At 42.5% G+C, this 12,443-nt stretch overlaps 1 protein-coding gene across 3 annotated transcripts in view; it reads left to right on the top strand.

Moving 5' to 3' along the window:
• Positions 1–5,488, top strand: part of LOC125550654 (3beta-hydroxysteroid-dehydrogenase/decarboxylase-like) — a 28,030-nt gene extending 22,542 nt beyond the window's left edge. For 2 of the 3 annotated variants that reach the window (XM_048713697.1, XM_048713696.1), the window contains 6 exons: positions 3,915–4,113; positions 4,269–4,365; positions 4,431–4,605; positions 4,751–4,907; positions 5,037–5,103; positions 5,197–5,488. In XM_048713697.1, coding sequence (XP_048569654.1) covers positions 3,915–4,113; positions 4,269–4,365; positions 4,431–4,605; positions 4,751–4,907; positions 5,037–5,103; positions 5,197–5,333 — 832 coding nt within the window. In that variant the 3' untranslated portion in view covers positions 5,334–5,488. Of the gene's footprint in view, positions 1–3,914; positions 4,114–4,268; positions 4,366–4,430; positions 4,606–4,750; positions 4,936–5,036; positions 5,104–5,196 lie in introns of all 3 variants that reach the window. The other variant, XR_007301735.1, reaches the window with a different exon arrangement.
• The last annotated feature ends 6,955 nt before the right edge of the window (positions 5,489–12,443 follow it).

The raw sequence follows: 12,443 nt of genomic DNA, 5'->3' as shown, positions 1-12,443 counted from the left end.
GTCCGAGTATATGCGGTATATCTGGTACAGAGTGCTCTGGAGCTGTATCTGAGATCAATGCTATGGGCACCTGATCTCGTATATATGCGGGTGGCCGGATGGACATGCAAGCTCTAATGGCCGAATGGCATATGGCTTGTGGCCGTGAGCATGTGTGTGCTCATGCGTGAGTATGTGGATGGATGGATGGATGGCTAGCTAGCTTGCTAGCTTGCTCCCGTGTGAGCCTCCCCTGGTGCTCCTTATAAAAGGGAGCTCAGGGGACATGGTGCTCCTTATAAAGGGGAGCCCAGGGGACAAGGGGTGGCCCGCGGGGCCTAACTTATACTATTTGGGGCACAGCGATGTGACATGATACGCCCGCTACAGTGTGTTACTATTGCTCAACAGTGCATAGGTCTCGTCAGCGGTATGGGCGTCTTGTCGGTGTCGGGTCGGAGCTGTAGTGGTTGACTTCGGGCGCCGGCTGGTTGGCGCAGTCGGCCCGGGCAGTCGGACAGGGGGCCGTGTGGGGCGGCCTGAGCAGTCGGACTGAAGGGCTTTGCTAGCCCCGATGTCTTGAAATATTGTCTCGCTGTCTTCGGGGTACCCGTGGTCAATTACCCCGACAATAACAAAACAAAACAGACCACCCGTACTTGTTTTTAGGAGGATAGTAGTAAATATGTCTACTACACAAACCAAATTATAATCAGCTAGGATTCCTATGTTGGCTCTCATGGTAGATGGCAGCTTGTTTGCTCTTTCCCATCCAGACCCACATATGATTGGCATCTTAATAGTTGATGGTTTTGTGAACCTTGATGCTCAATGATGAACTGATATTGCCCAATTTCAGAGCTGTAGAATAATTGGAAAAAGAGATGATAAATTCGTAAGAGACAAGTAGTTAAAATTACAATATACTAATCACCATTAACAAACCATTGCCTTCAGGGGTAGGTCTAGGAATAGTATTTTTTTGAGATATCAAACTTGAATTATAAACTTCAGTATTACGATGGGAGCTTCGTGCATATTCTCTATAAAAAACAAGGTACCTCTATATTTACTACATAGATCGTGTTTCATCACTCGATGGCAAACCTTACCAAGCAAAAAAAACATGAAATGGTAAGACCTCTTAATAATCCAAATGAAGTCAATGATTACCATAGATGAGGATTATTTGACAGAGATACAAGCTAATGGGGGCATAAACCGCAAAAGTGACACGAGAGCACCTCCTGAATCTGTAGAGCCTAGACTGATATGTGTGGACATAAAAGTGTTGCAATCTGGACCTGCAATGGAAGGGTATATAATCAGTTAACTATGAATTAATAGAATTAGATAATCATTTAGCTACGGACCAATGCGCTTCTGCGTAACTCCATACAAATTCCCTTATAACTAACAAGAGAAAATTCCTTATTTGACACTATCTTAAAATCTGCTTCCTTATTTGACACTGAAAAAGTTTTTCTTCTTTATTTGACACAAGTTCTAAATTTTATTCCCTATATGACATTTTCGTCCATTTTAAGCCTAAATGACACCTGAAAAGACTCTTTTTGCCCCTCATGTGGTATGTGTGTGGGGGGCAATAGCGCACACACGCAGCATCAGTGCGAAAGCAGAAGCACACACGCATCAACACATACACATGCACCAACACACACGCACGCGCACACACACGCACGCGCGCGTGCACACACACACACGCACACACACACACACACACGCAGCAACACACCCACATACACACACACGCAGCAGCACACACGCAGGCAACACATAGGCACGCAACAACACACACACGCGCACGTACACACGCAGTAGCAAACACACACGCAGCAGCACACATGCACACAAACATGCAGCAGCAGCACACATGTGCGCGTGCACCCACACACGCAACAGCACACGCACACGCGCACACATACCACATGAGGGGCAAAATTTTCTTTTCAGGTGTCATTTAGACTCAAAATGAACGGAAGTGTCGTATAGGGAATAAAATTTAGGACTAGTGTCAAATAGGGAAGAAAAACTTTTCCAGTGTCAAATAAGGAACCAGATTTTAAGACAGTGTCAAATAAGGAATTGTCTCAACTAACAAACTCGGGGGCATAGCTCTGGAGCTTGGATTTTCTATTTAATACCAAAAAGGTGAAATCAAGTGAGGCAGTGTGACTGAGCCAAACCTATGCTTCTTTAACAAGGTGTCAGCTTATGTATGTGAGGATACTGAATAATACTAACCTATAAGTGGGATGTGGCCATTTTTCAGGCACGCAGGCAGCAATGAGATCACTCGTACACAGAGAACTATTTCTTGCCAATAGCATCCTCGAAAAACCTGCCATTGAATTTCAATAGTTTCATGAGCAATGCAAAGAAACATAACTATGAGTAAGATTTTGAAAAAAAAACTCATCAATAAGCATTAAATGGGAACCTTCTGAAGAAAAGCATACGATTTTCATTCCTCATGCCATCAATCATATTGTACTATGAAGTAAATACATATTATTGGACCAACCTTTCTATCAATCAGTAGCAAGTCTAACAATTATGAGCATGCTCTTGGGATCCAAATCTGCTTTAGAGAGTCAAAACCATCCAACCTTTGATAGCGCTCTGGAAACAAGATCAAAAGAGTGATCAGTACTGGTCACTCATTTTCAAATAATCCTACAGTAGATCCAGTGGCTAACTGGGACGTGCTACCTTAGCAGCCCCATTCGCTGGTTAGTAATCCACACACTGAAATCACCCTCAAACCATTATTACTCGAGCAAAACTGAGACAAGAGAAATGAAATTCATCTAATCAGGGCAAGTGCTCCTTGCAAAAAGAATATCATTAACAGTGATTTCATCCTGTATGTTTAGCACAGATGCATCTAATGGAGTAACTACCACCAGACCATAGACTCATAGGAGCCAGAGATACATAAAGAGAGGAACATAGACGGTATTGGTAAACAATTCTCTATCTAATATTCTAATATATATAGACAGTATTGGGAAAAAACAGTAACATTTTATTGCGAAAACAAAAGAGAAATATGTGCTGAAATTTGAATGAACACTCGCAAATCAACCTGGTGGTGCTGGCTAAAGACGCGGTGGGCGAGGAAGGACTGGATGCGGATATGGCGATTATCACATGCTGTCACGCCCATCGCCCCTGAGTGAGAGCGCAGGCGTCGCCATCGCCCGTGAGAGATGGGTCAGAAGAGGAGGGGGTGGAAAAGGAACAACCGGCTGACTCTAGAACATCAGCAATCTGGGCAGTGCGTGGTGACCTGATCCGGTACGTCGTTTCCATTGCGTCTCTCTCTCTCCGGTGACCAACAATGACAGCGGCGGCGCATCGTCCTAGGTCGAAGGGTGCCGACCTTGCTAACGAAACGACGCCCTAGCTGGCTATCGATAGTCCTCTTTGGGCTGTACATACCGGAGGCTGCCACAGGCTCATCAGGCCCAATTTGTTAGGTCGTATGTACACCCGGGCCCAAATTAACCACAGGCCTTCAAAAATGCTTCCAGAGTAGCAGACCATAGGACAGTCAGCTCAGTTCGTGACCAGAACTCAGATCTGACGACCATGGATGTCCCAAACACGAAATCGGACGGCTCATAGGTAAGGATGCGTGAGAGGGCTTGGTTTAAGCTTAGTTTTACTGTCCTTGATATTCCATTGTAGACTTTTCTGTTAAGGGATGGTACAAGGCTGTTAGTATCTTGAATTGACTCTCAGATCTTACCATTCCAGTGCCCTAGATTTATTTCACCAACTCTCTTACGTATCTGGAGTGATATCTCTTCTCCTATGTAAGCATTTAAGGATCAGGGATCAGTGTTCTCTTCCATACTTATTTGGGTGACTTGGTAACCAGCATACTAATGCACTGGACCTTTGTGCAGGCCTTCAATAAAAATTCCTGTCTCTGTTATGATGCCATTGGCTCATGTGGTGGAATGGACTTACAAGTCGTTCTGCAAGTATGGCATGAAGGTTCCTCAGTTGACACCGTCAAGGATCAGGCTCCTCTCATGCAATCGAACATTCAGTTGCTCAAGAGCGAAAGATCAGCTTGGTTATGAACCCATTGTATCACTCAAGGTGTTTTACTGTGTCCTCTAGTTTTTTCATTAATGACCTTCCTTGACTTGATTTGTTTTTGAGTGGGATGATTTGAAGAACAATTTCAGTTCATTTCCTACTTATCTCTTATGAATGTTCAACTATAAGCAATTCATATTGTTTTGAAATTTCAGGATGGGCTGAAGAGAACAATAGAGTCGTATTCCCATATGCAAGCTCAGAATCAAAGGAGTATATCAAAGACTTCGATTTTGCTTGGGAATGGAAATGGTATGACTCAATCTGCCTCCCCCTCCTCCTGCTATCATTACTAATTGTTTTCTAATTACTTTCAGTTGCAAAAACGCTTCTTTGGGAAGATACGAAGCAAACAATGACAGTGCTACTACTATTGGCCGTTATCTACTACCAGTTATTCACATGTGGTTACACCATTATCACAGCAATGGCAAAAAATTTCTCACTAACAGCACTGTTCTTGTTCATTCATGGCATGCTCCCTGCAAATGTGTACGGTCCTCTCTTATTGTGCTTTATTTTGCTGAATATATAGCTGCTACCAGATAGTTAAACAGCATTGGGGTCTTTTAATCATCTCTTAGCATTTCCTCAAGTGTTGTCATTTATTAAATTGTGATTTTGGTAATTATTGCAGGTTTGGCCACAAGATTGAGAAACTTGAGCCCTCAAACTTCCACATCTCACAGGTGGAGGCACATCATATTGCTTGTTCAGTCAGTTCATCATGGAACTCATTAGTTGGCGTGCTAAAATCTCTTTGTAGGGGAAATGATTGGCCACTTTTTCTCAAGGCATGATATAATCTCATGCTTTATATTTGTACGCTTCACATACTTGATGAGTTGATGTTGTGCTAAGTACTGACACCTGGCATACGTTTTATGTTAATGTCTAACTGAGTTCACTTTTCTCCTCATCAGGTGGTATTCTTCCTACTGGTTGTTAGCATCCTTAGTGCCATGTCTTCGGAGGCTGCATTTAAAATAGGTAATGAAATACTTCAGGCTTCGCTTTCTAAATTTTAGTGAATGCATCATCTGCATGACTACTAATGACATTAGAATTTACATGCAACAATAGGTATTCCTCTCATTTTCATAGGCTTCAAAGCATATGAGAAATGGGAGGACACAATTGACAGCCTGGTGGGTGATGCTTGTTCGTTCGTTCTACAGTTTACTCCTATCCAGATATCTTCAAGGCAGAAACAAACATAGACAAGGAGAACTCGTTAACAGTTGAATTTTATTTTGTAGTTATATCAAGTTTTACTTTTCAGTTATTGCTGATTTTCTATGAACTTTTAGTTTGACAATTACTCTTTCAGAATCATCATTCAGAGTCTCAATAAAGTTTATAAATGTTTCCTTAATGTCGTTGATTTAAGATATGGTGGTGTACAGTTTTTCTTTGTTCTTTAGATGTTTACCCCACTGGACTGTATTGTTCGACGTATAGCACGTTGAAATTAGCTTTTATTGCCATTGAATCTTGCTGAATTATTGCAAGTGCTGATCTTCCTAGTCTTGTGCAGTTTGGTTAGGATTCCATCTGTACCAAATGCTTACATAGATTGTCTTTACTTGTGTGCCCTAATCTTGGTTGAAAACCAAAAGCACTCAATTATCCACAGATATGTTAACCGGGCACATGCGCGTATGCTTTACTATTTCGGTTGTAATTCCAAGGATGGCGCTATGCCTCCCGATCGGGTTGTGTGATCGGTTGCCTCCAGCACTGTGGTCTTTCTTATGACCCTGATGTTTGTTCATCTTACAACACGTCCGTGGAGGCAATAAAATTTATGGTAATCATGTGTGTTTGTCCTTTTTCCTCTTTTGGTGAGTATCGGTCCAGGATAGTAGATCCAGATTGTTTGGATTAGTGTCTCAGAGAAACTTATACCGATGCTCATTGCCAAGAATGATGTAATTGAATATGATCGACTGGGCGCCTTGTTGGGTCGTAGACTGTGGCGTCTACCCCTATTACCTTATACTCCCTCCGTTCCAAAATAGATGACTCAACTTTGTGTTATACAAAGTTGAGTCATCTATTTTGGAACGGAGGAAGTAGCTTGTAATTGCATGATTGCCTGGGACCATAGTTGGGTCTGTTGCATCTCGCTTGTTCTGGCAAGACTTCTATGGTCATGGTACCTTGCGGCCCTGGCATTTTTATCTTCATGTATGCGTGTTGCTGAGCTACCATGATGAGGACATTGCTGCTATGCACACAGCCCTGACTACCTGTACTACCCCTACACTTGATTAAGAAATGATGTAAAATCAAAGTGACAATATTAGGTGATGTACATGAAGTACACCCATGTTACTTTGGGCTGCCCAAGACAAGTTACCACGTCTATTGTGTCCGGAAGCTTAGCTTGTGCATTTTCCAACCTAATTTGTCACATTCAAAATTGCAATGAGCTTGACACTACTGCTAAAATGCTGCAATAGAATTCAAGTCAGAGGGTGATGCGTCACCTCCACTGGGGCCCATGGGCTTTGTATGACCTAGGGTTGAGTTTTGGCTGCCCTAGGATGTGTGTCAACTCCCTTGGCCGTCATCCCTTATGTGAACTCCCTTCGTGGTTTTGGTAATTCATATCGACATATATGTTGTTGGATTAATGTTTTCCTTAGCATATTTCAGGAAGAGTTCAACTTAGGCAAGCTTTTGAATTTAGATGTGGACCTCTCAAGCTACTAAGCAAAGGTGTTGGCAAAGGTAAGACTCTACATTTTTGGTTAAGTGATCCAAAATCACATTGTGTCGATACGAAAGCCAATACTATTAAAAGGGGGTGAGATTTTGAGAATTGTCTAATTGCTCAAGTGCTTAGAGATATTGCTCTAAAACCTCAGCCACATTGATGCGGAGCATCCTTCAGTCATCCTCATGGTCACATCTTCGTCTCACAAGGCAGCAAGTGGACCGATGACAAGGGCTCATGCAAGAGTCATCGAAACCGAGGTGAACTCCCTCATTCAACTTCCTTTCGAATCACATGAGACATGGCTACTACCTCAAGCGGAGACACTTTGCATATTTAGGTACCAAAGGACGAGCCATGGAGAAGCTAGAGAACAAGGCCAAGCGGTTGAGGAAGAAGAATGTGAAGAAACGAGACAAGTCAACATCCACCCGGATGATCCAGACCTCCTTCCAGACGATCCAGCCAAGGCGTCCGAAGACACCCGTAGCCTCTCCATGAAGCCGGATCATCTGGAACTCCACCCAGATCATTCGGACGAATCCGGACGCCCGGACGACGTCCTGGACATCTGACCCGGCCACAACAGCAGTGACCGAGCCGCATCATCCGGGTGACCACCCAGATCATTCGGACATTGCCCGGATCATCCGGGCAGCCACCCATCCGGCCTTTGCGTGTGCGCATGACTCGGGCAGAGGCCCATGTACCCCTTCCCTCACTTAGACTATAAATATCCGTCTCCTACCTCCGTTTTAGGGTTAGCAAAGCATATGTTATGATCTAGAGAGAGATTTGCTCATCTACCTCTCCCCTTGGAGATCAAGACCTCTTAGAAGAAGATCCCCAAGTGGATATCAAGACCTCCTCCCCAGGATTGGAGAAGACTATCATCAAGACCTCAACTCATCCAGGTATTGGGAAGGACTACCCTTTGCTATTTTTCTCCTTGGATTTGGATCTTGAATCTTGCATGCGTATGTGGATTTAGTGGATGTGTGACCTTGGATCTTGTCATGTGAGTTTTCCTCTTGTGTTTGTGTTTGATTTCCCCCTCTCCCCCCTCCAAGTGTGAAGATCACCTCCTAGGTTTTCACCCCCAACATCTTGGATCCGAGCATAGGTTGATTAACATCTTGGAGTCCCTCCCCCCCCCCAATTGGCTAGCCTATTTTGTTGCTTTTTGTTCAATTTCGAAAATCCCCACCAAAAATAGCCCTACCATTTTGTTGGTTCTTGTGAGATTTTGTTTTTTATCCATGAATTTGTAGTTTGTCAATTTCGAAAATCCCCACCAAAAATAGCCCTAACGACCAATTCTTACCCACATCTCTTTGAGATTTTGAGTTGCAGTTCCCGTTTCCTACGGTGTTTCGGCTAATTAGGGACGGTTCGACATCAACACCACCGCCACTCATCATTGCCATGGACTTGACATCGACAACAACCGCTTCACTATTTGACACCATAGCCGCAAGCAAGGACAGTAACTCCGACGACATCTTTGCATTTTCCCTTGCCATTGCATTGATAACCCCAAGCCATTTGTGTCACTTGCCCACCGATACTAGCCACTTGAGAATTCCCGGGCTACATTAATTGTGCACTTTAGTGATACATACGCCGCATAGCTTCATAGCATGTTCATATCACCTTATCATATTGTGTCATAGTTCCTTGTGCATATATCATTGCTATCTTGGATTGTGCATTTCGCATAAGTGGCAAAACATCATACACACAAAAAGGAGCAAGCTTTTAAGCAAAAGGAAAAGAACGCAAAGATCTTCTAAGCAATAACATTGAGCCACAGTGCATACCATTGATCATCTCGGGTCATACATACATAGCATACTTGGGATAGAAGAACGACACGTTTTGTCTCTCTTATATTGTGCACAAGTACGTATCACGCCCATTGAGCAATCGTGCTAGAGTCTTTCTTGTATTCGTGCAACACGAACATTTTCCATGGTAACACATTTTGTGCTCATCCCTTAGTTGCACGAATCCCTTTTATCTTCTGTGTGCGTGCTCCAAGTGATATCATAGGTTTTTATCTATTTGCTTTACTTGCAATTTGTGAATCTTTTTCAACATCATCAATACCTTGGCTAACACTTGCTTGAATTTTGTGCCACTCATCCTAACCAAACTCCTCAATAAGCCTTACTTGTGTAGGTCTGAGATTGACAAGATCCGGTACCAATTCTACTACCATAATACCATATAGAGTGATCAATGATCCATCTTCAATATCGGGAAAGGTAAATTTGGTATTGTTCTTCTCTTGCTCTGCTACCTCTTGAGCACTGCGTTGATTTTCTCTTGAAGAGAAAAGGGTGATGCAGCAAAGTAGCGTAAGTATTTTCCTCAGTTTTTGAGAACCAATGTATCAATCCAGTAGGAGGCTACGCGTGAGTCCCTCGCACCTACACAAAACAAATAAATCCTCGCAACCAACGCGATAAGGGGTTGTCAATCCCTACACGGTCACTTACGAGAGTGAGATCTGATAGATATGATAAGATAGTATTTTTGGTATTTTTATGAGAAAGATGCAAAGTAGAATAAAAGGCAATGAAAATAACTAAGTGTTGGAAGATTAATATGATGGAAGATAGACCCGGGGGCCATAGGTTTCACTAGTGGCTTCTCTCAAGAGCATACGTATTTTACGTTAGGTGAACAAATTACTGTTGAGCAATTGACAGAATTGAGCATAGTTATGAGAATATCTAGGTATGATTATGTATATAGGCATCACGTCCGAGACAAGTAGACCGACTCCTGCCTGCATCTACTACTATTACTCCACACATCAACCGCTATCCAGCATGCATCTAGAGTATTAAGTTCATAAGAACAGAGTAACGCCTTAAGCAAGATGACATGATGTAGAGGGATAAATTCATGCAATATGATAAAAACCCCATCTTGTTATCCTCGATGGCAACAATACAATACGTGCCTTGCTGCCCCTACTGTCACTGGGAAAGGACACCGCAAGATTGAACCCAAAGCTAAGCACTTCTCCCATTGCAAGAAAGATCAATCTAGTAGGCCAAACCAAACTGATAATTCGAAGAGACTTGCAAAGATAACCAATCATACATAAAAGAATTCAGAGAAGATTCAAATATTGTTCATAGATAAACTTGATCATAAACCCACAATTCATCGGTCTCAACAAACACACCGCAAAAAGAAGATTACATCGAATAGATCTCCACAAGAGAGGGGGAGAACTTTGTATTGAGATCCAAAAGCCATCTAGCTAACAACTATGGACCCGTAGGTCTGAGGTAAACTACTCACACTTCATCGGAGAGGCTATGGTGTTGATGTAGAAGCCCTCCGTGATCGATGCCCCCTCCGGCGGAGCTCCGGAACAGGCCCCAAGATGGGATCTCGTGGATACAGAAAGTTACCGCGGTGGAATTAGGGTTTTGGCTTCGTATCTTCTCGTTTGGGGGTACGTAGGTATATAGAGGAGGAAGAAGTACGACGGTGGAGCAACAGGGGGCCCACGAGGATGGAGGGCGCGCCTGGGGGGGGGGGGGGGGCGTAGGCGCGCCCCCTACCTCGTGGCCTCCGTATTGGTTACTTGACGTAGGGTCCAAGTCTCCTGGATCTTGTTCGGTGAGAAAATCACGTTCCCGAAGGTTTCATTTCGTTTGGACTCCGTTTGATATTCCTTTTTCTTCGAAACCCTAAAATAGGCAAAAAAAGCAATTCTGGGCCGGGCCTCCGGTTAGTAGGTTAGTCCCAAAAATAATATAAAAATGGATAATAAAGCCCAATAATGTTCAAAACAGTAGATAATATAGCATGGAGCAATCAAAAATTATAGATACGTTGGAGACGTATCAAGCATCCCCAAGCTTAATTCCTGCTCGTCCTCGAGTAGGTAAATGATACAAATAGAATTTTTGATGTGGAATGCTACTTGGCATATTTTCAATGTAATTATTCTTAATTGTGGTATGAATATTCAGATCCGAAAGATTCAACCCAAAAGTTTAATATTGACATAGAAATAATAATACTGCAAGCATACTAACTAAGCAATTATGTCTCTTCAAAATAACATGGCCAAAGAAAGTTATCCCTACAAAATCATATAGTTTGGCTATGCTCTATCTTCACCACACAAAGTATTTAAATCATGCACAACCCCGATGACAGCCAAGCAATTGTTTCATACTTTTGACATTCTCAATTTTTTTTCAATCTTCACGCAATACATGAGCGTGAGCCATGGACATAGCATTTTAGGTGGAATAGAATGGTGGTTGTGGAGGAGACAAAAAGAAGAAGATAGTCTCACATCAACTAGGCGTATCAACGGGCTATGGAGATGCCCAACAATAGATATCAATGTGAGTGAGTAGGGATTGCCATGCAACGGATGCACTAGAGCTATGAATATATGAAAGCTCAAAAAGAAACTAAGTGGGTGTGCATCCAACTTGCTTGCTCACGAAGACCTAGGGCATTTTGAGGAAGCCCATCATCCGAATATGCAAGCCAAGTTCTATAATGAAAAATTCCCACTAGTATGTGAAAGTGATAACATAGGAGACTCTCTATCATGAAGATCATGGTGCTACTTTGAAGCACAAGTGTGGTAAAAGATAGTATCATTGTCCCTTCTCTCTTTTTCTCTCATTTTTTTATTTGGGCCATTCCTCTCTTTTTTTGGCCTCTTTTTTTTTCTTCCGGAGTCTCATACCGACTTGTGGGGGAATCATAGTCTCCATCATCCTTTTCTCACTGGGACAATGCTCTAATAATGATGATCATCACACTTTTTATTTTCTTACAACTCAAGAATTACAACTCGACACTTAGAATAAGATATGACTCTGTATGAATGCCTCCGGCGGTGTACCGGGATATGCAATGACTCATGAGTGACACGTATGAACGAATTATGAACGGTGGCTTTGCCACAAATACAATGTCAACTACATGATCATGCAAAGCAATATGACAATGATGGAGCGTGTCATAGTAAATGGAACGGTGGAAAGTTGCATGGCAATATATCTCGGAATGGCTATGGAAATGCCATGATAGGTAGGTATGGTGGCTGTTTTGAGGAAGGTATATGGTGGGTGTATGATACCGGCGAAAGGTGCGCGGTATTAGAGAGACTAGCAATGATGGAAGGATGAGAGTGCGTATAATCCATGGACTCAACATTAGTCATAAAGGACTCATATACTTATTGCAAAAATCTACAAGTTATCAAAGCAAAGTATTACGCGCATGCTCCTAGGGGGATAGATTGGTAGGAAAAGACCATCACTCGTCCCCGACCGCCACTCATAAGGAAGACAATAAATAAATAAATCATGCTCCGACCTCATCATATAACGGTTCACCATAGGTGCATGCTACGGGAATCACAAACTTTAACACAAGTATTTCTCAAATTCACAACTACTCAACTAGCACAACTTTAATATTACTACCTCCATATCTCAAAACAATCATCAAGCATCAAACTTCTCATAGTTTCAACACACTCATAAGAGAATTTTATTATTAATCTTGTATACCTAGCATATTAGGATTATTTAAGCAATTTACCATGCTATTT

Source organism: Triticum urartu, chromosome 4, assembly GCF_003073215.2.
Source record: "Triticum urartu cultivar G1812 chromosome 4, Tu2.1, whole genome shotgun sequence".
In the NCBI taxonomy this organism is placed as follows: Eukaryota; Viridiplantae; Streptophyta; class Magnoliopsida; order Poales; family Poaceae; genus Triticum; species Triticum urartu.
Note: the sequence above shows the minus strand (reverse complement) of the source record. Positions and strands in the feature narration are given on the sequence as shown.